This window comes from Phaenicophaeus curvirostris, chromosome 6 (genome assembly GCF_032191515.1).
Source record: "Phaenicophaeus curvirostris isolate KB17595 chromosome 6, BPBGC_Pcur_1.0, whole genome shotgun sequence".
NCBI classification, from domain to species: domain Eukaryota; kingdom Metazoa; phylum Chordata; class Aves; order Cuculiformes; family Cuculidae; genus Phaenicophaeus; species Phaenicophaeus curvirostris.
Window position 1 is genome coordinate 48,496,507 of NC_091397.1, and position 24,778 is coordinate 48,521,284.

General features: G+C 41.2%; 1 protein-coding gene across 2 annotated transcripts in view; it reads right to left on the minus strand.

Annotated features, from left to right (window-relative positions):
- ZNRF2 (zinc and ring finger 2) overlaps positions 1-22,320 on the minus strand; it is a 60,460-nt gene extending 38,140 nt beyond the window's left edge. For both annotated transcript variants that reach the window (XM_069860152.1, XM_069860151.1), the window contains exon 1: positions 21,843-22,320. In XM_069860152.1, the coding sequence (XP_069716253.1) occupies positions 21,843-22,272 (430 nt within the window). In that variant the 5' untranslated portion in view covers positions 22,273-22,320. The remainder of the gene's footprint in view (positions 1-21,842) is intronic.
- Between the last annotated feature and the right edge of the window lie 2,458 nt (positions 22,321-24,778).

Genomic DNA, 24,778 nt, shown 5'->3' on the forward strand with positions numbered 1-24,778 from the left:
CAAGAGCAAGGTCCTCTTCTAGCCACATTGGCAGAGTAATACCAATACTATGGGAAGAAACAAGCCCAATCTCCGTTTCAGGGGCTCCTGTACACAAGTGGGGTTCTTGCCACTCTGGAGAAATCTTGTGGAGCTGTGTGGATGATGACAAAGTTTTCTGAAAATGCTTTTAGGCCAGGCTGGACACATTTTGGAGCCAAATCAACTACCTTATTCAGAAAGCAAGTAGTCAAAAAGCATGGCCAACAGTTTTGGGCACAAATGTATTTTATTTACACACAACAGGCAAGATTAACCTGTCAAACAAGCTTAGTTCTTGCATTACCAGATGATGACAAATAACTCACTGCAAGTTGACTCAGAGGTCTGAAAACTTAATGTAAAAGAAATCCCTTAGAACTTTTACATTGGAGATCTTGCATATTACCATTGCTTTTTTTTTTTTCCTTCTTAAATCATCAATCATAGTTTAAGGAGGAAGAATTCTTCTTTCTCATTCCTAGTCTCTCCAAAGCTATAAATTCACTTCTTTTCTTTCTTGCATATTTTTCCTAGTCTCTCAATTTTCTCTTATTGCTTAGAGCGACGTTTTCCTCAAATGCCTGAAAAAGGTCTTTCCACTCCTCATTTCACAATGAAAGCTGGCGGGCGGACAGGTAACAGTGTTCTACTGTCAGAAGTGGGGTCTTTTGGAGTCACTGAGTAATTTGACAAGACAGCTACATATTTTTAAGTAAAGGAACCAGTTTGCCTATGCCCACCCTTCCCTTCTTCACACTGTCAGTAAAGTGCCTACTTTCAAATATATGCTAGAGTTAAAGAAGTTTCCATCAGAAACCGCATTATTTAAAAGGAAGTATAGGAAGAGCTGCTCAAAGATCAGAAGAATGAAGTCCTACTTTTCGAAAATGCACAGACATCAATATCTTGAAAAGTTGTACTGTACAATGCAACAAATCTGATTAAAATTATATGAAGCATGATAATAAGAGAGGAGAGGGTGGCTATATCATGCTGAGAGTATATTTAATGATAGCTAAAAGGGAAGAGGTATGATGTGAAAACAGCTGAATAATGGTTGACAAGGATGACTAAACTGAACAGGTGAAACAGAGCATCTTGTTGGACGCAGAGAAGTCTTCTGAGCAAACTGGCCAAAATGCATAAAAGGTCTTATGAAAAAAAGAAATGGGAAAGACAAAGTAAACACTGCACTTGAAACGCAGCAGACAGGAACAAAGGAGCAAGCCCCAGGAGAAGGCAGCATCTTAGAAGACAGCACAGATAGTGATGCTGCTTGAAAGCATGCAGAAGACAAAGTCTCTTGAGAATCTGAAAACTATTAATCTACTACACAAACAAGGCAATAATGGAGACCTGAGAAAGCACAGCATTTACAGACAATTGGTCTGTTGTCTACAAAGTTTTTACCAAAGTAAGTGAGGGTAAGAAAAAATCCTCACTAAGGCAAAACTTTGTAAAGTCTGATTTAGTTGAAATACTTACCAATAACCTACTTGTTCCTGCAGAAATAGAGGTAGCAGTGACAAAGAAAAAAGGGGAAAATGAATCAATGACAAAAAAGTCAAAGTACAAAATATTAAAGATTACAACTGGGGGGAATATATGTAAGCAAGAAGTTAAATTATTGTGTGGGATGTTCTCAGAAGTTTAAATACTAATTCTAAACATAATAATGTTTCAATTTTCCACAGCAACATTAAATTACATATTAAAAGCAATTAAAGTTACATTTATTATTCAGTATAGTAAAAAAAATTATACCTATTAAAAGTACAGTTTCAAGAAAGTCAAGGACATATATTTCAAAGCATACTTGTTTTCTTGTGCTTTTCATCTCATTATTTGACCACACATACAAGGGTTTTCAATATGTAAGCACAACAGTAGACTTTCTTGCATTAAGCTCTCAAAATAGCAGTACCCCAGATAGGGCACCAATTTCTTAAATTTGGAGGAAAGCATTGAATCTAGTGGACTAATTTACTGTCATTCACTTAAAACTGGTGAGAGTAGAGCAAGTATGGTTAGTTGGCTGGTTGAGTTTGTTGGGTTTTTTTTCCCAGAATAAAGGAATGAGTTATGAATAAGGTCTGAGCTTAATAGAAAAGGCTCGGCTGAAAAGTATCATTCATTCTTAGCACAAAGGAATTTTGTTCAAGGAATAACTTTTAAGCACTGCTTATCTCTCTGCTTATCATAAAGCAGCCTTTGGTTTTAAATGGAAAATTCAACTAAGAAGTTTGCTCTACATTGACCCCTCTATTCTTCCAGTCTGGAAAATATTTACCTCAGACTATTGCAGAAGCTATGATGCGCGTTCATAAGAAGCCAGACTTTCAACAGAATAATTGGAGAACCTTACAAAATGGCGAGGAGACCAAGGGTTACAGAATACATAATTTCAGAAAGGTGTACACTGGAATTCGATCATTGAATCCTTCAGTATTAACAGAGTTTGAGTGTTCAACTTGAATTACGTAAAAATCTTGATAAAATGTGAGAGCAGTCGGTTAGAATGATATGCAATTATGTATTATGCAAAAGTTTTGCAAAGGCTCCTATTTCTAAGGCTGAACCTTTTATTAACATGTGGGGAGGTATGACTGTGAAGAAATCATGCAAAATGCCTAATAAGAGGAACATTAAAGATGTATAATTGGTTCAGAAAAAGACAGAACTGAACCCATAAAGAAACAAATCCAAACCAAGCTTTCTTAACTATTGTCAGTAAAAGCTGAAGAAAATCAAACAGCTGACTTACATGCTTTAAATGTATAAATCATGACAGATTCATCTATATTTAGTCTTTCACCTCTTTTAAGAGAGAATACATCACACCCATACCATATTCTGCAAAAGCTTACAGAACATCTATCAATCACAAGACAAACAAACCTTGAAATTACTTGCCCATTCATTCCCACCCCAGCAATGTTAGCAATGTAATTCTTATTTTTGTCATGGTTAAGATGCCACTGTTTGAACAAACTGTTAAGAAACACTTTGTGTATCACTCACATTTAAAATCAGCTTTGTAGAGAATGCTACTGAGTATTTTCTATTTTTCTCTGTTTACAATTGCTGCATTGGTCTATCAGATTGTTGGGAAATTTGACTAGTTATCCTTTTTAAACATCTACACTTAGAAGACAAACACCTTGTTTACATTAACCAAATCATGCTAATAAGATGCACATATGCATGCATACATACACACTGAGCAGAGATTGTAAATAAGTTTTAACAGGGATGTGCAGTTGGAACAGATTAGTTAAATGACAGATATTTTGACTTTTCAGAAGTTTGAAAACTTACATCATAACTCAAATGCTTTTACTTATCTAATTATGGCTTTTATTTAAAGAAGTATATGTTTTCATTGCTTTACTCATCCATAACGCTACTGAAGGTAATAGAACCTGCAGCTATTTAAGAAGTGTATTTCCTTCTTCGCTGTTCAAACAAAATCATGATCTGTCATTTTTTATATATATAAGCATTGTACACAGAAAAATGAGAGTCTTGAGTATGAATACTGAGATAGCATGAAATTGCAACATGCTAATAAGTTATAATATAAAAAGAAAGGGGTGTTGGTTTGTTTGGGTTTTTTTTTGTGGTATGATTTTGTTTGCTTTTTAAACAACTGACCAAAGATCGATCATAGTATTCTTGTTCCAGAAACGCCCTTATAAATCAGGATCATAGTGTGCCAAGTGCTGCAAGTATGTTTGTTTGCGTATATGTATTAGTCCCTCTCCCAAAGAGCTCACATTCTAAAACGGAAAAGAAAAAGCTATGGGAGTGATGTCTCCATTATAGACTTTAAAAATACAGTTAGAAACTTGCCCTAGCTCACACAGAAAGGCAATTCTCGTAAGTCTTTAGGTGTCACCTTATATAAAAATGCTAGTTGTCCACAATGACATTGAGAAAAGAGTCACAGAAAAAGTAAATCATGACATAAATTTGCTCTGCCTTTCCATGTAGCGCTGCCTTACCTAATAACTTAGCAAGGCTGTACTTCACATCCTTAAAACCAGTAACTGAGCAGCTAAAATATAAAGAACAAAATGCTGTAACAAAAAAAAGAATCTGTTTTTTAAAGAAGAAATAAGCTCTTTAGAACAGCTCTTGAGAGCAGCATAAAGAATGCCAGAGTCTGAGCCTGCACTCCTCTCAGTTCATTTACATGTTCATCCCTCACCTTCCCTCTCTTGGCAGCACCACCTCCTTTGCTCTTGCTGTCTCTTCCTGCCTGAGTGTGTCAGCTGGTGAGGACCAGCCCAAGCAAGTAGGACTCTGAGCTTTCCCAGCGGTAGATTGGAGCAGCTGACTGCACCGTGCTGTATTAGACAGCCTGCCAGCAGCATATAAAACAATTCAGAGACTGATAGGATCAAAACAGCAGCTAGAGGACAAAAACAAGTTTACTTTTAAGTAAACCCTTCCATGATAGAAAAAAAAAGGCAAAACAAACAAAACATTAAAAAACTGTGGACTTCTAGAACACGAAACAAGCTAATGAAGGATGCAGCCCAAATGTGTACTATATCCATGCTTCAGCAGCAAACTACTTATTTAAAGAGCTTCCACTATCCACGTTAAATAACCCAACACCTAGCCCTTTTCAAACAACTAAGCATCAGTTATGCCAATTCAGCATTTTACTCATTTTACAGTATAGGTGGGATTATAAATCCTGCATTATGTTATTATTGCTCTTGACCTACCCTGGTATCTCACAAAGCTGAGGGTAGTACCAACCAGGAAAATAAATCAGCAAGCCTTTAGGAATAAATTCAGAGTACTAAAAGGATAACCCAGTCTTCTCATTTATTAATATTCTACCAAGAAAATGTGTACACAAATCTGACTCTTTAAAACCCATTTAGATAAAAATTCAGATCTCAAGTGTATTAATATGGAGAGCTACAAAGTTCTAGGGTTTTTTTAGTAGATTGTATACAACAATCCATAAAAGATACAGGAACCTCTTCTAAAGTACTAGTTATGACAACTTTTATTATCAATTCCTATTCCTTCAGGGGCAGTTTTACAGAAATAAATTGAAAGCATGGCAAGGAAGAAAAGGTCCTGGAAAACTACTACCTTTCGTCATGCACTGGCTAATCCATTAAAGCAGGTTTTAAATTTATTTAAATATAAATGTACATGGTAGGTTCCACCCCCAACCACGACCTCTCCCATCCAAGCAAATACATGCAGTGTTTCATTTGCTATCCAATCTCTGTATGTTCCTATAATTAATCAAGGAATGAACTGCTCCAATACCAAACCTACAAAATCAGAGTACCAGGGAAATAACTTTTAGAACGCAACTTCCATGAAGACCTTCAACTTTTCAGTAAAATCATGTTAAATACCACCTCTATGATGAAGCAAGTTTAAGGGACAAGCTTTTCCAGGACATTGAGGAAATTCTAATACTGATTTTGTTTAAAGATAGCATTTCCATTTTTCACTTAGAATTTGAAATGCATGTGTTCCAACAACCACAACAGCAAACCCAGTTTCTACTCTTTTCCTCCTGAAATTCACTTTATTTCTTCTAGCAGAGAGGGAGTGCAAGAAATGCATGTGGCTTCCTTTTTTATTTGTTTAGCAGTAAACTGAATAAAGCTGATGTTTTTGCAGAAGCTAGTCTAATGGTATAGTGGTACTCTGAAAGGTCTTCAGCATAAAAATGAAATAATACTTACTTAGGATTCCCACCCCTAAGGAAAATCCTGCAAGACATTTGTAAAAAGATAACAGTAAGTAGGAAAAAAAGCACAGACTATCTTAAATAAACTGCACTTAAACAATAAGGGAAAAAAATATTCAAACCACATAGCAGCAGGGTCCTAAAAAGAAAGGAAAAAAAGTCACTGCAGTATTTACAAATCCTGTTTTCACATGCGAATCAAAGTATTACTGTTTTCTCCATCTTGGCTTTGAAAGCCATTAAGTGAAATTAAATATTTACTTGTTTTGTTCTTTCCTCCCCCCCCCAACAAAAGATGGATCTTATCTTGTTACTTCAGCATTACTAGATGCAAAACTATCCATTTCAAAAGTAAATATTTCAGAATACCACCTCCTAAATTTTAACCTCTTGTCAAGAAAAACTAATGTTATTTGGAAAGGTTAACCTTTCAGTGAGCCTCCTACTGCTCAAGGCACCTTTCTAATACTAATTCAAAACACACCAGAAGTTTCTCCAGGTTTTTAAACACCTAAGGTCAAATATTTCAATCATCTCATTTAAAAAAAAAAAAAAGTGGTGTCACATAGCATCAAAGAAAACTGATGACAGTATGATATCAGAAAGGATCTGTAAAACCTGCATTTTCTTTTTCTACTTCCAGTTACTGGAAGGAACCAAGCAGGGAAGTCCAGTTGAAACTACGAGACTAACAAAACTTTTAGCAGAAAAAAAGAACTAGCCTCAGAAAGTCCTTAAACCACATGAAAAACAAACAAGAGATATGAAACTAAGAACAAGGAAGCCAGCTTACCAGTGTTTGAGGAAGCTGCGACAAGAAATCAATTTTCTAGGATAACAGTGAACAAACAGATGAACACTGAACTTCTACGAACCAAATGAGATTTAAAAAGAAAACAGACAAACAGACAACCCCAAAAAACCAAACAAAAACCCAACACACAGAAACTGTATGCATGTGAGTCGGAATTCCAGGGAAGTTTATCTGGTCTAACCTCAAGCTGCAAAAGCGTCTTTCTGTATCCCAGGGAACTGGGGCAAATGAGAGTCTACCACAAAGTCTTGGGTCTTTTAAATACAATTCAGTGGTCCAACCAGAAAGCTTTGGGCCAGCATGAAACACGCTATTCTTGAGAAGTACTTTCTTTTACCTCCCAGAAAAAGAACCCGGTGCATCTCATGGGGCAGGAGGAGCCCCTGGAGAGGAGCAGCCTGGAAGGGGCTTCACTTGAGCTGTCCAGAGCGCAGGTGCTGAACGGGTCTCCAGACTCACAGGGGTTTGCTTGGGCTTGGGGGTTCTCTTCCTTTTGGCTCCTTCCTTTGGTGTGTTAAGTCCTCCTGAACAATTCACCCTTGATTAGCAGTCTTTTGTTAATCCTGTTATTAAGTGCAGTTAGCCAAATACTGCAACAATGACACCAACAGACATATCAATGTGCTAGGTCTGTCTTTTGCATGTTGTTTTTTTTTTTTTTCTCCTCTCGGTCATTGGACAAGATTCATGACTTAAAATTGCAAAGATGCTAATTTCAGTTTGTGTAAAGGATGACAAGGCAGATGTGGACATAAAAGCATCAAAATACCCCTCAATTCATACAATACTAGTGGAAATATGTGTACAGAATCACAATTGGACTTTCATCTGTGTTACAGAAAGTTTTTTACAGCACAGTTAGATGCTTTTATTTTTAAAGAATAACTGCAACTGGCTTCCTTCTTTATATGAGAAGAAGCAGATTCAAGTTATTAGCTAACATAAATAGTAATACCAGCTAACTCTCTACAGCTACTCTCTGTTTTTAATGCATACTGCTATCAGTCTATCCTCCAAAATTTGGCTAGGCAGACTGTCACTGACAGAAACAGTAGCCTGACTCTTTTAAAACAGTTACTTTATTGTTAAATCTAGTCTGCCTCATTACCACCATGTTCCTTTTTTTGCCAGACACATCTAGCAAATTAGACCTTTCTACAAGCCTCATTCAAAGTAAGCAGATACAAAAATTGAGAGATACTAAACCATAACCGTGCAATAAATGCCATTTCAGTTAAACTTCAAGGTTTAACTTTCAGTTAAACTTCAACAAGATATTGTTGAAATTGTATCTAACAGCTGGAAAGACTCAAGTACAATTAAAGATGAAAAATGATCCCTTCATATTTATAATTAAGAACTAACCCTTAATAAATGCATAAATTGCACACTTCTGCACTCAAAATTGGGAATCAGTTGTGAAACAGTAAGAATAATTTGCTTATTAGGAAGTGTTCCAACAGTAAAATCAGTTGTCAAATAAAATGCCCAAGGAAATAGATGGTTTTCCATTAAGAAATTAAGAAAGACTAGATAAACATCATCTGCTCGGAACAGGCTGAACTCAGCTGATCCTGCATTTCAGTGCTGGGAAGGAACTGTTAACCTCAAGGTACCTTCAAGTGCTATGATCACCAGCAAGGAGACTTTCACCCACACGTCACTCATTAGCATTAAATCTGTTCTTGTAACATCTTTTGTGTAAAGTTTTGGAGGAAAAGACATTGTATGCCTACTAACCTAATAATGAAATTTCATTTATAACGTTGAGAGCAAGACCCCTTGTTTACCAACAGACTGTGAGAAACGAAAATGCAATGTTTAAATGTTCCATATGACAACTTACTGTAACAGCTGACAAAGAATCTCTCTTCTGTAATTACCTCTCTATGTACAAGTATTTGCAGTGATATTCCAAATCCTAACTTAAAAGGTTCAATTGTCACACCATTCACTCAGTTTCATAGGAAAACACCATTAAAATTAGCTTACAAATTAAGAATTTCTGCGAAGGACTATAAAACTAACAATTTAAAGATGTGAATCTTTGGGAAAAAAAAAAAAGGCAGAAAGAGCTCCTTTCCTCCAGCAGACAAAGGAATTCTTGTCAATTATATATGACAATTCCTGGCAAATGGATCATGTTCTTCAAGGCAGATTTGCAAGTATACCAGAAGTTCTGCATATGCAAGACTCACTGACTTCAGTAAAACTGCACCCAGAGTGTTTAAGCTGTACGAGTAGCTTAAAACATTGTTTTCTAGTACATTTATCATCATTGCCTGAAGGTCCACAAGGCTAAGTATGTCAGAGAAAAACTAGAGTAGGGAAAATGCAAGAAAAATAAGGTACTGAGACTTGAGGCTTTTCTTCCTTTCCAATTTCTATATGAAATTTCACTTGTCTGAAATTGAATTACAAGAGCATAATTTTGTAAATGTACAAATCTGTAAAGAATAAACAGAAAACGGTTATGATTAGAATTTAATATGTTGACATTTAAGTTCTGAGCTTTAATGCCTTGTGCAATAGGTACAACAGTTAAGTTTAACCCAGTTAAATTTTGAGGAAGCAAGTTTAATCTGTTCTAACTTGTATGCATGTCAAAATGCTGCTGCTGAAAAAAAAGTTACATCATAATTCTCAAGTTTGGGGAACTACAAGTCAGAAAAACTGGAGACAAGAAAATACCTTAAAATAGACATGCTAAAATAAAGAATTTCATCAAAATGGCCTCTCTTCTCTTTGATAAAGAGCTAATTATCTATTTCAGTGTGTATCTCTTCAGTGTTACTCCTCCATTAACACTACAAATATAACTATTGAAAGATAAAACTATGATAGCTAAGTTAAAATCCAAATTAAGTGTAATACTCAAAATTATGTCTTTCTAGAAAAGAAGAAAAAAGTCCTAAACTAAGACACTGATTTTTTTTTTTTTCCAATGGGAATATTTTTAAGATCCAGCTAAAGCAGTATTTCTGTTGGATATTTTCGTTCCTAATAGCATTTACATTACTAGTACAGGTGTTGCAGGTAAGATGACTCATCTGCATGGAAAACAGCAAGAAGGGAGAGAAAAGGAAGAAAAAAGGAGAGGCTTTCAATAGGCTTTAGCATGTCACAGGATCACAGTTTAAGAGACTAGAAAATAACTGTGCACATACCTGTGCATCCTGACTTAAGTAACGCCAATATAACAAACATCATCATTGCATACAGACTTCTCCCTCTCTCTCGCTCACGAATTTGGTGCCCTTTTCAGAGGTTTCCTTTAAGGTTAACATTTCCTGCGGTGCTTATGTTTTTTTCTCTGATTTTAATTCTGCATTTCTGTGGATAGTGTCAGGTCAGCCAGATGTTGACCATGAACATTTGTTTTCAAACATATTTCAAAGAATGCTTGTATGCTGCAGCTAATAAAGTCTTACAATTACGAACTGGCTGTCACGGGACGCAGCTGTTAAACAGCCCAGAAATAGCTCAAATCCATGACAGGAAAAGGAAGAAAAATAAGATTCCTTAGAAGCGCATCTTCTAATTAGTATTTTGCAGCAATCTGTAAAATGCAGAGCATTTAAAAAGTATTACAGCTAAACAAAAGGAGAGATTTTTGACTACTTTCTTCCTCATGTTGACAAATCACGCATCACTTTTGCATACTTAACCTGCAAGCTAAAGTATTTGTTGAGCAAAACAAGGTGAAAATCAGATCAACCCCTAATTGATCTCTCTCTCATCTAAACAAGAATACATGCAGGTCTCTCCCATTCTCAGCTCATTATACCAGAGCTGAAGCTAGAGTAATATCCATTATTACAAAGCAGTATAACAACATTAGCCCAGCAACCTCTCTTCATAATTAGCAATCCAGACGTACCACCACCAACAGAGCTGCACAGCCTTTCAGACTCAAAAAGCCAACATAGCAGAGATAGAACAACAACCTGCAAATAGCAAAAGACAAGAACCACTTCTCCAGTGCACTTCAACAGGCATCCACTTCATTTTTTGGATGGTTTTGGCTACTTCTGGCTTTGCTGTTAAGCATACATATTTCACCAAAAAAAAACCCAACCAGGATAAAATACAAAATCTGTATACCAGTATCATCAAATTCAGTAAAAATGGATGCCAATTTCACTAATCCACTATTAAAAAATCAGGCAACAGCCATACGTAAGCAAGTATTTTGCAGCAAAAAACCGCGATGTCTGTTACAACAAATATAAGGCAAGTCATACTTATTGATAAAGGATAATTTTTTCCCAACAGTTGAAAAAAAACTTACAGAAATTAACTCCCACTGTTTTCTAGCGCTGCTTAAAGCAAGGGCTGTAGAAGAGGTCCTGAAATTATTTGCTGCATCACTTAATAACAAAAAACAGTGACATATTTAACAATTAAAAAAAATGGTTTAAACACTGATCAAAATAACCTTGATCAAAAATTACACCTAGAAAGTCCCTAAGAGTGATTCAATACTGACCAGAATTTAAACTAGAATGCTTTTGACATTGGCTCCACGGCCTCAGGTTCCACAGCAACAAAAACTTGCCTTATCTGCGTGGATAGGAACAAACAATCTTAACACTGCTGTGAGACCAAGCAGTCACCTTAAAGCTTAATTGTTGTCCACTTTTCACAAATCAACACATTTCCCCAACATATTAAACTGTATAACATCAAGAAGTTACACCATCCAAGCTTAAAATACTTTTGAACGTTTCTTCTGAATAAAGCTTTAATGCAAAATGTACAATCATTAAATATATTAAAGAGGTTTGTTGCCTGCATACCTGTAGAGCGACGACATATATACCCACCCAACACTGCAGAAAGAACTCTTGCCCTCCTGCTCCACGTGTTCATCATCTCCTTTTGACTAGATTGGCTGAACACAACTGTGTAATTTACAACTGGAGAGGCAGAGTGGAGACACAATGAAGAACAACCTGAGCCGAACACATCACCCCCACAATTGGTCAACACAAAACACGTTAGTTGTGTTACCCTTCTTATTTCTTTGTTTGCAGATGAACTAGTTTCCAAGGAACATTTCCTCTACTTCCTAGCTGTATGCTGTCACTGGATTTTGGTCTTACCATATGTGCGAAACCAAAAGTTTATTTTAGCAGATGTTTTATTATGCTATGAATGGAATCTATATTTCCTCTAAACTGAAAGCTATTTCAGTATTGTTTTTTTACTTCTAAGGCATTTTAAGCATTTTGGTTTTTCACATCCATGGTAACAAAAATGCCTGGTATCAGTCTTTGAAAATGTTATCACTTGCAATCCACACAAAATCACAGATATGAGACAATCGGATGTAAACTAATCCAAGGCTGAGCCTTAGAAAACATACAATTAAAGCTAAATTAAGAGTAATATAATTCAGTCCCTAAGAAGTGAGGTAAAGCCTGTACACTCGTCATCTAGCATCCAAATGTTAGGAGAGCTGAATTAGATATTCAAAGGGTGTTTTTTTGATAGCATGCAGCCCTTTTACATATGTGAATTCCAGGCTGTTTTCATTCATTCCAGTGAATGATTTCTCTTCAGCCAGCAACAGCCTTATGGTTCTACTGCATGGGCAGAACAGATACGTCATTTCTGTAACCAGCAATTGAAAAATATGGGAATAGTTTTACAATTATGTAATTGTAATTTCTTAATAGATTGGTAAGACCTTTAACAAAAATCAGGGTCTTCTTTCATTTTCAACTCGCACAAACAATCTACTTCTCATGTATTTAGTACTACTCTCAAACAAGTATTTATCCACACTGATCTGACTACCTCTAACAACTATATCCATATGGACAAGGCGGGGGGAAAACCCAAACCAAAACACTCAAACCAACCCTAACTGACCATTATGGTTGCAAAATCACAACACTGAAAAATTAAAACACTCTTGAAAAAAGTTGCATAGGTAACCCTGTATTTGGGCACTTCACACCCGAACTCAGCACCATTACCTTTCAGGACACTTCATCAAAATCGCCTCTGAAGATAATCACGCTTATCCAGTCAGAGACTATAGGAGCCCTGAGACACTTGCCGCACAGGTTTAATATGACTTCCAACATGCAGAATGTACGTGTGTGATTTAAAACTTACTCTTCCCAAAGGACAGCAAATAGTCAAGTCTGACATCTTAGGTTACATCAGTCACCCTTGCTCTAGGCTACTCTACTCATCCTTGCTGACTAAGCAAAAACAATGAAGAAAGAGGACTGCCTCAAGGTGAAAGCAGTTAAATGACCAGAGAGAACTGCATTTCACCATTGTTACTGTTCTTTATTATGGAGGCCATCCACCATTATCTCTCTGAAACTCACTTAACTGATGATGCTCTGCTCTATCTGGTAGGGTCACAGCATCTTCTCAAGACAGGAAAGATTCTTCCCTGTACTGGAGCTTCTATCCATATTCATGCTCGAGAATCAAGGAGAAATTAAGTTCTTCAGTCCACGAGAAGTAAAATTCCTGATAGTTGCAGGAAGTCAGGATTCAAAAGTGGCATGATTTTCAGTGAACCATCTAGAATTCTCAAAAGGAAGGCAGTTTCTTTTTTAACTTTTCTAAAAGACTATGATCAGATTGATCCAGATTTCATTATAAAAGAAAATATGTTAAGATTCTCAAAACAACGTCTGTTCGGGCAATCTGCAGGAAGCACTTTTAAGCAGACCTTTATTTTGCTGCACATGGAAAACTTCACCAGTCTTAAATTTATTTTTTGGAGGCCACATCTGTTAGTGGTACACTATGACAGCTTCTATTTTAGCAGGACAGAAGAACTGCATTTAGGTTACACTTAGTGCAGTTCAGCAGGAACTCATCCTTCATTTTTGTTTCAAATGCAGTACTCAAAGACAGATGCATTTTAATAAGATACGAGTCCCTCTCCTATTTGCATTGAGTCCTTGTAATTTCAAATACGTGGTAAGTGCCTTAACTGTATTTTAACTCAAGCAAAAGCACATGCACCTATACTTTATGAAACAAATTTCTGGAGGAATCATAAGTAAAGCTTCTTCACCACAGACCAGCCTTTACACATGTTCAGGCAATGTGCCTGCGCTGATACAACAAAGTAATTTACTAGCGCTGATAATACTCCAGATGTTAAACTGACATCTCGCATCTTAAACTCCACCTTCAATTTTTAAAAACATAGTGAAATCACAGTATAAATCAATCTGACACAGAGACTGATTATGGTAGCCTGACTAGGAAGTATTTTGGAACACCATTAAGTTTTAAAAGCCATTTAAACTTAAAATGTTGCTAAGTAATTGGTACATGTAAGTGACACTTCATATGGAAAGCCAAATAAATTATAACAGCTCTTTTTTTCTTGCCATTCTGCTTAGGTGAATTTATTATAAGTTACTAGAAGACATGCAAAGCGCACGCCAGATGAGAACTCTGTATTTATAGCACACTAAGTCAGTCAGCAAACAAAATATACTAAAAATATCCACAATGGTATGCAGCACACCCACCCTTTGGGGAGTATTCACAGTCTGAACTGGTGGTCTGATTTTCAGACAGAGCAGACAAGGAAGAAGAAAACGCCCAGGTAGGTCAGTTCCTGAAGATGACTAAGAGTAATGGAGTTGAATCCCATAGAACGATTTGTATTCCCTTTGTCAGGCAGTCAGACAGCTTGAGCCCCATGCATTTTCCCACGTGCTTCCTTCCTGATCCCTCCGGGTCAACTGTATGCAAATTCCATGAAGGGAACAGAAGCACATACTGAGTGAAAGCGAGAACCAGCTCCATTCTTGCTATAGCTTACCCTCCCATTTTTACAAGCATCAGGAATTTGAAGCCTATCAAATAACAGGTGCCAAACTGTTATTTTATATATATAATATATATATATTATACGCACTGAGGCATCCATATATAAGTCACAATGATGATTTACAATGGAAAGGTGGCCTTGGGAACACAGGCACTTGTTCAGGAAATACCTAAGCAGAGAGTAGACGGCAAAAGCACTTTCCTGAATGCCTATGAAGTGCTATCCTGGTTTTATTCAGGTAATCATGGGGTTTTTTAAACACTATTTATTTATTTATTTATGAGATGCTTGTCCTTAAAAATATTCCGCAATAAAAACTCGGAGCACTCAAGGGTTTCTCACTGTCTCTTTTCACACGTAAAACATCTGCAAGAGCAACACGTTCCATTACCACAGTAAATGAACACAATCTGTAGAAAAGACCATACGTCTCTCCTGAAACTAATTAAACCATTAATGAGCAGTAGACACACTGCAGAAAAAACTGGAAAATAATACAAATTTGGTTCATGCATCTGCAAATAGCAGGGAAAACCTACCCAAAAATCTTCACAACATTTTTCAAAACTTAGAAGTCTCAGGCAAGACTGAGACAGTACATCAAGAACATTTACACAATGACATTTTCCATGAGCAGCTGGCAAGAACAGGAGAAGAAAACTTGCCCAAACAGATGGGTAGGCAATGTGATTTAAAAATAGTTTTGACTTTCTAGCAGTGACAAAAGGCTTTCTTTATAAGACAAAGAAATTGCCTGAGAGGTTGTTGGAGACTGGTGTACAATTATGTGAGAGAACACAAGGAAAGGAACACTGTCAGGATACCAGGGTTGGACACGTATTCAGAAGACATTAAAGAGGAAGGCCTTTGTTTGAACTGGCACTGCAAAGACTCAATTATGTATTATCGCTGTTTTGATAGCCAAAAGAAATATTTATATATGCCATTATAATGAGGTTGTTTGTTTTTCTTCAGACTGTTAACTATTTGCATTTCTTCTCTAAATGCAGTGCTGTAATTTTTATTATTTGGCTTCTCCTAACCCTTTTTGTTTACCAGACAGGAGGAGAAGAAAAAGAAGCCCTCCAGAGGTCTTCCATCACTCATCTCAGACTTTAGTCCAGTGCCCCAAGCCTCTCATCATCACAGAGACCTGCTTCCAACTGAAGAAAACAAAAAACGGCTCCCAGGGGCTTCACTAGCACTACCATAAGATTCAAACAGTTCTTATGGCTCATGTGTCCAACTACTTGACATTTGAGACTTAAAAGCACTCTCCTGACTGAGGTGGAGCAGATGGGTGGTAGTGTTGGACTTTGCTACCTTTTTCTGTCCCCTCCCTTACAGGAATTTACATCTCTGCCACCACCCAGGAACTGTATGTGTGCAGGAACACCAGGAGAGCCCACAAACTGCAGCAACAGTGAGAACCTGAAGAGCAATCGGATTCCTCAAATCCCTCTGTCAGAACAGCTCTTCTGAAATTCCTTATCAATAGTCTTCTCCTTGTACTGCTTACCTAGCACACTGGATTTTTCAATTTGTTGGGTTTTTGTTTGGTTTTTTTTTTGTTGTTGTTAATGGAACGCTAATACATTTCCAAAACCGCCTATTAGCTTCAGAGACTGCAAATGACTCTTTCACTTTGGAGTCAATGCATTGGTATAACTGAAGAGAAAACAAGGTACACATCTATCTTCCCCCTAATCTGTTGTTGATGTGAAGTTATGTGTATGAGTACAGCCACATGCATTTCCCTCAGCTTTCAGACTGGTCTCCACTTCAATGTTCTTCTACCATCACCAGACTTCATTCAGCCAGCCTCTCGTTATTGCTTTCATTTTTCCAAAGTGGACAAACATGCATTTGACTGTGTTTCACTGCTGCAGCCAAGTCAATAGAAACAAATCAAAATACCAAAGCACAAACAGCCTCTTAGCTTTCACTGTTCTGCAACTTGTAACAAGTACAGCAGCAAAACTATCTGAAAATTCACATGGGATTTTTTTTTTAGCGTTCACAACAGCAAACAGCAGTGTTAACATTCCTCTAAACCAAGGCAGAATGTGCATGGAGAAGTTACAGCTTTTAGTAGACTAAAAACCTTACCCACCTTCTTCCTCACTCTGAATGGCTTGGAAGTCATTTAGAGAAATATATATTGTATCAAAGACTCACTGGCCTTTCTCAAACATCAAACAAACCTTCCAACTGCCAGGAAGAGAAGACATGTCAAGTGGCACCAAGACATACAGGCTGAAATAGCAATGGGAAATTTCACTGCTTCTAACGCAACTCTCACACACAGGAGATCCCAACAGTCTCACTGCAAAGAACATTTCCCATCACTTCTCCCAAGTCTGGAAGCAAAGATCTCAGAGCTACAACTCTGGCTGGCAGCCAAATCAACAGCATTGGAGCCTGAAGTGTTTAAGAGTTTCACAATTTTTCAAAGCAACAGCACTTGTGTGACACTGGGAGAGAAGGGCAATGAAGTGACCAAAGGATAGTAATACGCTCCCCACAAAAAAAGGTGTGAGAAAGATGAAGAGGACCTCAAGAACCTGATCAAATCTACCATGTAACTAAGTGGATCAGATAGTAAACAAAACAAGATGTGGCTTTCTAGACAGTTCGAAAGACATCTAAAAACCCTCTTTTCTGGGACTTCACCTCATTCTTCTGATATCTGCTTCTCACAATCCAACAAGTAATTCAGGTTATAACCTAAGGCTTTTGTGAACGTTCTTCTACAGAATGAAGAATTCATTCATTAATTCTACCAGCTACATTATTTGACTTGAGATCAATGTAACGAACTTCCTTTTCCTAATAAAGTTAAACAGATGCAACTTAATCTCCAAATTATTCCTCCAAGTCTTAACACAGGCCTGAAAGCTGTCAACAGTTGTAGTCAACAACATCACACATTTAAAAACCTGTCTATAAATACATCTACAACTGTATATGACCATATATAACATAATCTGAGATTTTGTATAATACAAGTACAACCTCTGCTCAATGAACTTGAATGAAGAGCTGATGTGCAAATTTAAAAGACTCAACATGTAACACTTCTGCTGTCTTTGGTTGAATTTTTACATATTCTTCCCCAAGACACTTCTATAAACAACAAAACCAAATATTTAAAGGCTTCATCTGCATCTTATAGCAAAATTCCCAAGAAGAGATTTAAATCTGAACACCAGGATAGTCACACTAGGACTCTTCACCAAGAATTCTCCCTGTTGAAGCCACCCAGAAATAGGATCAAAACTACAAAGTGGGTTCTGAAGAGCTGTCAACATTTTACGTGAAGGAAGTAACACACCAGCAGCTATCCAAAGCAAAGAACATTCCCAAAGACTGACCATTTTCAGCTGATCCAATTGCCACAATCATCATGGACAACAGCAGCCTATATCAGAACTACAGCAGTAGCTTTCCTGCAGTGCTCATAGTCTAGGCAAGAACACTTGCCATCTGAAAACTCCATGGAAAAACTGCTTGTGGATCTTGGGGCCAACTCTTTTACACGCTGTTCTTAACAATAGGTAGGAATATTTACGTTGAGGTTGGGAGAGAGGGGAAGTCCCATTCACTGAGGAACGGAGCAGGAAAGTACTGCTCAAAATTCCTGATAACAATGTTATCACCTTAAAGGAAGCTGGAACTCGGTGCTGTGTTGCAAGAAAGGGCTTGAACGTCACACACAGGTTTGGCCTCTGCATCTGGGAGTGCCATAAGATCTTATGGAATGTGGGTCTCGCTTTGCTTAATGCTCTAAGCCTACTGCAGGCATGTTTGCAGCATAAAGTTAAACACATTTATTTTTATGTGAGACCAAGACCTCAGTTATTCATTGATTTGAAGTCTCCCTGAGATGAGACATAAGGTTACATAGCAGTATTTACTCTGTTATACTTTGATCATAAAGGTGCAGTAGCCGGAACTCAGACAGGAGCATCAGACCCTCACACTCAGGAAAAGCTGCTGTTACTACCGTTCGTACCAAAGGGACACAGAAAACCACTAATCACGCTTTCCAACACATTAACATACAATAACATAGCACTTTCTATATTCTTGTTCAAATGGCCTATTAGCAAGCACAGCATGGATTTAAGTACGTTACATGAGACAGTTAATATTTCTACGCTATTTCAGCATTCAAAGCTGCTCAGTAAAAGTGACAATAGAGTGTAATTCACTAATGGCAAATTAATAATAGTAATTTAACAAATGCAACACCCATGTGTCACTGACTGATGAAGCCAAGCAGTATGAATAAAAACACAAACAGCTGGAGACTTAGTTCAACTTATGGAAGTTATTCTTGCTCTTTTTTATTTTAATTTTCATAGAACTGCTATGCTAACCCTCAAAATTAATTTCAGTAGTTTTCAAAATAAAAATAAACAATTCAGCTAATTTGCAAGTTACAAAACGAGGGAGGGGACTTCAAGCATGCTTATGATACACAAGATAAATGCCAGATACCACACCTAGACAAGCTTGAGCTAGTTACCATCAGGACAAAAACAATGCTTCAAATTATTTTTCACCATGCTGATGGTACTAATGGATGATCTCCAGTGTGGCTACTTGTTCCAAGCATCTAGTTATTACAAGGAATCAAGAAAACACGAAGACTGCAACAATCATGCATCACTGATATTACAGAATATTTAAATTGCAAAAAAAGAATGTTTCCAGTGAGGCCTCCCTCACAGGTGTGGCAGTGTCGTGATTAAACAGTTATTCATCCAAATAAGAAATACTAAGATTTTTAGAAGAGAAGAAGTAGATGCATGACCACCTTGTGACCACATAAGGACTGTGTACATTGAAATTTGCTACTAAACTCCTACCATATGACATTCCTTTTTTATTAGTCAGTAGATGAAGAGAGAGCACCCCTTCTGGCACTTTTCCTGCACTGGGAAGAGCAATGAGCTTTGCATAATTTCAGCCTATATCCTCTTTAGCACATCAATTTCAGAGATTTGCAAAAGACAAAATACAGTGTAGTACAGCAATTAATAGTTTATTACGTGCCACAGAAAAGTATGATCAAATTCAGAGTTATTCTGAAGAGACCTCCCTGCACGTAAACAGTTTCCTAGGTTATTGATCTTCATCACTGCATTAACATTTAATCCACTCCCTCCTGGCAGCAAAGCAGGTTGCAAGACAATGTTTAAGCAAGGAGGGGGAAAAAAAAAAAAAAAAAAAAGTTTTACCTTTGAGGAACAACTGGCTACATATTTTAATGGTTCCCTTGAGCTTAGCATGAACTGTACAATATTCTGTGATAGGGCATCCTTTGATCAGTAAGAAAAAGGCATGCACCTTCTCCCCCACAAGCTATCCCGACAGTATAATGAGCACCCTTGCAACACAGCACTTATAGAGCAGCTTGGTACCATGAGAACAGTTATGTTTTCTTTCTTAAGGGCAAATATTCCTCTATTATAACAGGGCTTGACAGCTTTCGGTTAATGTTCAACCACTGTGCTGGGAGGAGGCAGTTTTAGATCTAAGAAGTAACAGGGACGCTGTCTTCACATGCTGGTCAATACCCCAACAGCATGAAGGTGGCAGCCCACGAGGCAGACACGTCGTGCACCCTGCGAGGATCAGACTGAAGGAGCCTTGCTTTGGCTACCAACAGGTCACATTACAGAAAAGAAGAAAACCCAGCCTGCTACAAATAGTATTTATGACTGGATTAAGTAGAAAACAGAAATGCGTGAATTTTACAGTAGCCTCCTCTTTCCCAAAAGAAAGTTCTTGGGGAAGTTGGTTAGTATTCAGAAAGATTCTAATACGTACATACATATATATGTGTATATTATATGGATATATAAGAACTATCAAGAGAATTAATCCATGTTAAAAGTCATCTGGTACCATAATATCTGACTTATACAAACCACGACCTCTAGAATAAGCAGTACTGACAGTGGTCAGCAGCTAGCAACTCACAGGCAGATTTTTAACTTTAAGAACAGAGGCAGCAAAGTCCAAGCCCTGTACCAGCCCTATTCCTCTCAAGATCGCAGGGGAGACAAAACACCACGACAGCTTGCTCCACGTTTAATGTGCCTCTTAAAAAGCCTCAGATCCTTGGCTAATTCAGAGTTCAGCTGCGCGTTTCTCCTGCCTCAGGAGCACATCCATCCTCAAGACTACACGGTCCCGGTGGTACGGGCAGCTCCGCGGCTCTTCGCATCTCTCAGGGGGAAAATAAGCGAAGAAACTTTACTTTAACTTCTGTTTTCCTTAATCGACTTTCAGAACCGGGAGCCGGAGAACTCAGAAAGAGGAACAAGCATCAGCCGCGCGTTAATCAGTACCTAAAGAGGGGCTTGGTCCGATTTTAGAATAAACGGCGGAGGCACATGATCCAATTAAATTCTAATTACGTAAGTAGCAGGCAAGAGTATTTACACAGGCGCCGATTACGGCTATTAGAGTCTAAAGTCGCCGGCCGGGGAGGCTCCGCTGCCCCTCCGCCCGTCCCGACCGCGGGCTCCGCTTCATTTTTAACCTCCCCCTTCCACCTCCCTCCTTACAAACAGCGGCGTGCGCTGGCCTGAAAACCCCTGTCTCTAAACCTTGGGGTTTTTTTCTTCCCTGGAAGAGCCTCCGCTCTCCCTAAAGCGATGATTCATCACCCGTCCCGGGAGCCGGGGAAGGAGACCCCCCATCACCATCCCTACCCATCCCAGGAGCCGGGAAAGAAAACCCCCCATCACCATTCCTACCCATCCCGGGAGCCGGAGGACACAAACACCCCCCATCACCACCTCTACCCTCCCCGAGCCCGAATTCCGGGAGCCGGGGATGGGAATTCATCCCTATCCTACTCCGAGCCCGCACCCTGGGAGCCGGAGAAGGAAACTCATCACCACCTCTATCCATCCCGGCAGCCGGGGAAGGACCCAAACACCCCTATTTCCACACGTACCCATCCCGAACTCCAATCCCGGGAGCCGGAGAAGGACACAAACATCCCCATCACCACCTCTACCCTCTCCGAGCTCAAATCCCGGGGGCCGGGGATGGAAACCCATCACCACCCGTACCCACACCCCCCCTTCCCCGAACCCCCATCCCGGGAGCCTGAGAAGGACCCAAACACCCCCATTCCCACCCGTACCCATCCCAAACCCCAACTGCAAGAGCCGGAGAAGGACACAAACATCCCCATCATCACCCGTACCCTCTCCGAGCTCAAATCCCGGGAGCCGGGGATGGAAACCCATCACCACCCGTATCCCCGCCCCAAGCCCCCATCCCGAGAGCCGGGGAAGGACCCAAACACCCCGATCCCCACCCGTCCCCACGCCGAGCCCCAGTCCCGGGGATGGAAACCCATCACCTCCCCGAGCCCCGGCCCCGGGAAGGTGCTCCACCCCGTCCCCACCCCCCCGCCCCGCTCTCACCTCCGAACAGGTGCGGCGAGAGGTGCGCGGGCAGCGAGCCGATGACGAGCCGGGGCCCGCCGGAGGAGCCGCCGCCCGGGGGCCGCTCGCGGCCGCCCTCCTCCGGGGTGCTGCTCACCGAGTCCTGCGAGCCGTAGGGGCCGCTGCTGTGGGGGATGTTGAAGGCGGACTGCGCCGCCCGCGCCCCGGCGGCGGCGGCTCCCCCCAAGGACCGGCTCCGGGGCGCCGCCGCGGCCGCCGCTCCTCCTTCTGCCGCCGCCGCCGCCGCCCCGCCGGGAGGCGCCGCCGCCAGGTGCGCGTGCCGCCCGCCCGCCGAGCGCCCGCCGGTCCCGTTAGCGCCGCCGCCGCCGCTGGACGAAGGCAAATCCCCGCCCGAGTACGCCCGGGTGCGGCCGTTGGCGGCCGTGGGGCTGCTCTGCTTCGCGCCCATCGTCCCGGCGCCGCGCGGTGCCCTTCGCCGCCTCCCGGTGATGCCCGCTGCCCTTCGCCGCCTCCCGGTGCCCTTCGCCGCCTCCCGGTGATGCCTGATGCGCTCTCCCCGCGGCTCCCGGGGGAAGAGGAGGGCGAAGGCGTCGCTGGGTGTCGAGGGAACGGAGAGGCGCCCGCCAGGATCCGGCTCAGCTGGCGGCCCCGGCGCGGCCGTTGCCGCCGTGTCCGCGGCGCCGCCGCGAGCCGCTCGGGCCGGTGCTGCCTCCCGCCGCGGGGCCGCCCGCCGCCGCCGCCGCCATCCTCCCCCTCCTCCTCCTCCTCGTCCTCCTCCTCCTCCTCGTCTCGTCCTCGCCCGCCGGGGGCAGCGGCGGCAGCAGCGCCGCCGAGGCCGCTCGCCCGCGCGGTGCCTGCGCCGGGGGAGGCGGGAGGGGGCGGCGGCCCCGGCGCAGCCGCTCCTCCGCCGTGTCGCCATGCTGGGGGCGGCACCGGCCGCGGCGCCTCGGCCGCCTCCTGCTGCGGCCCCGCGGGGAGCGGCGCCCCGGCCCCGGGGCTGCTCCGGGAGAGTCGGGGGCTGGGGCTGAGGGCAGCCGGGTTGGGGCAGGGGACGGGGTGGGGGTCACCTGCCTCCCTCGGGAGCCTTCCCGGGTCGGGAGTCTCGGGCTGCGGGGGGAAGCCGGAGCAAAAAGGAGGAGAGTCTCCTGGCTCCGTGGCAGCGGGTTTGTGAGGGGAGAAGCCGGGCAAAAAGGACGAACATCTCGTGTGTCCATGGCAGGAGAGTTGGGGGGGCAGATGGTGGGCAAGAAAGACGAACATCTCCTGGGGGTGTTTAGCCTGGAGAAGAGGAGGCTGAGGGGAGACCTCATTGCTCTCTACAACTACCTGAAAGGAGGTTGTGGAGAGGAGGGTGATGGCCTCTTCTGCCAAGTGACGGGGGACAGGACAAGAGGGAATGGCCTCAAGCTCCACCAGGGGAGGTTTAGGCTGGACATTAGGAAAAAATTCTTCACAGAAAGGGTCATTGGTCACTGGCAGAGGCTGCCCAGGGAGGTGGTTGAGTCACCTTCCCTGGAGGTGTTTAAGGCACGGGTGGACGAGGTGCTAAGGGACATGGTTTAGTGTTTGATAGGAATGGTTGGACTCGATGATCCGGTGGGTCTCTTCCAACCTGGTTATTCTATGATTCTATGATTCTATGATTCCTGTCTGTGGCAGGGGCGTTGAGAGGGAGATGCTGGACAAGAAAGACAAACATCTCCCGTCTCTGTGGCAGGGTGGTTGGGGAGTAGGTTCTGGACAAGAAGGATGAAAATTTGCCTCCATGGCACAGGGGGTTGGAGCTTGATGATCTTTAAGGTCCCTTCCAACCCAAAGCATTCTATGATTCTTTGCTTCACAGGCAATACAGGAGAAAGCCTCCTGTCACTATTGATGAAAGCTTTACACAAGGATTGACTGACAGCCAAAAAATTTGGCCCTGTGAATGATGCCAATGTGGATAACAGGCTCAGCTTGCTCATGGCAAAATGATCGGAGACATAAGATTGTTTCGTTCTTGAAAGACATGTGGTATTGGATGTCGTGCATGTTGAATTTATATGAACACAATTCCTACAATCGGTCATCTGAGGTAAACCAATTGTTTTTATGGATGCTCTAAAGTAAGGGATGTCACCATAAAACAGTGCTATACACCATCTCCAGACCCTCCATCATACCGCCTAGGTAGAGGTTCCAGCTACATTAATTCCTGTGTCACAATGGCGTAGTACCTAAGCTATTTTACAATTAATACAATAAAACAGATTCAATCCTTAATTAACTTGCAAAGTGTTGTGTAGCTTTTGTACTATACATGTGGATGTAAATAGCACATCTATGTTATTGTATATATTGTGTATACATGATGTACAAATGTAAGGCACATTGGTATATTTGGTACTCATCCTTAGATGCAAATAGGTGTGAAGGCCTCCCTTTCCTCCTCCTTTCGCCATCTGCATTACGGCTACATGTGGTTGCTTTCTCGGATCAGCGCAGCTCACAGTTCCTTTTGCAAGAAGAGGTACCGTAGCTGGGGACGGCACAGAAGGTTGCCAGCCCTAACTCTTCATTCTGACACTGCTTTTCTGGATAGCTGAGACACTCTGTGAATAATCTGAACCCCATTTAGAGGATGCTGCTGTAAACCATTGCCTGTTTTAGCAAGAGGCAGCGATTCCACAGCTGTCTCATGAACAGCTTGGTCTTTTGTGTGCTGGGTGCCGGGCAGACAGCTGGGGTAGATAATCTGCCGTCCCAAGCTCTGCCATCCCCACTTGTGAATTATAAGCTGCGGTCTCTCCTACCAGTGGTACGTACCCCAAGGCCAGTCAGGCATGAGCTCTTTCTAGTTCAGTTTCCCACAGAAAGAAAACCAGAGGGATTATGCTCTCTGCTCTACCACCAGCTACTTTTGAAAGCCTTGGCCAGCTTCAGTCAAATCTCTCAGTACAGAAAAGAAGCAGTTA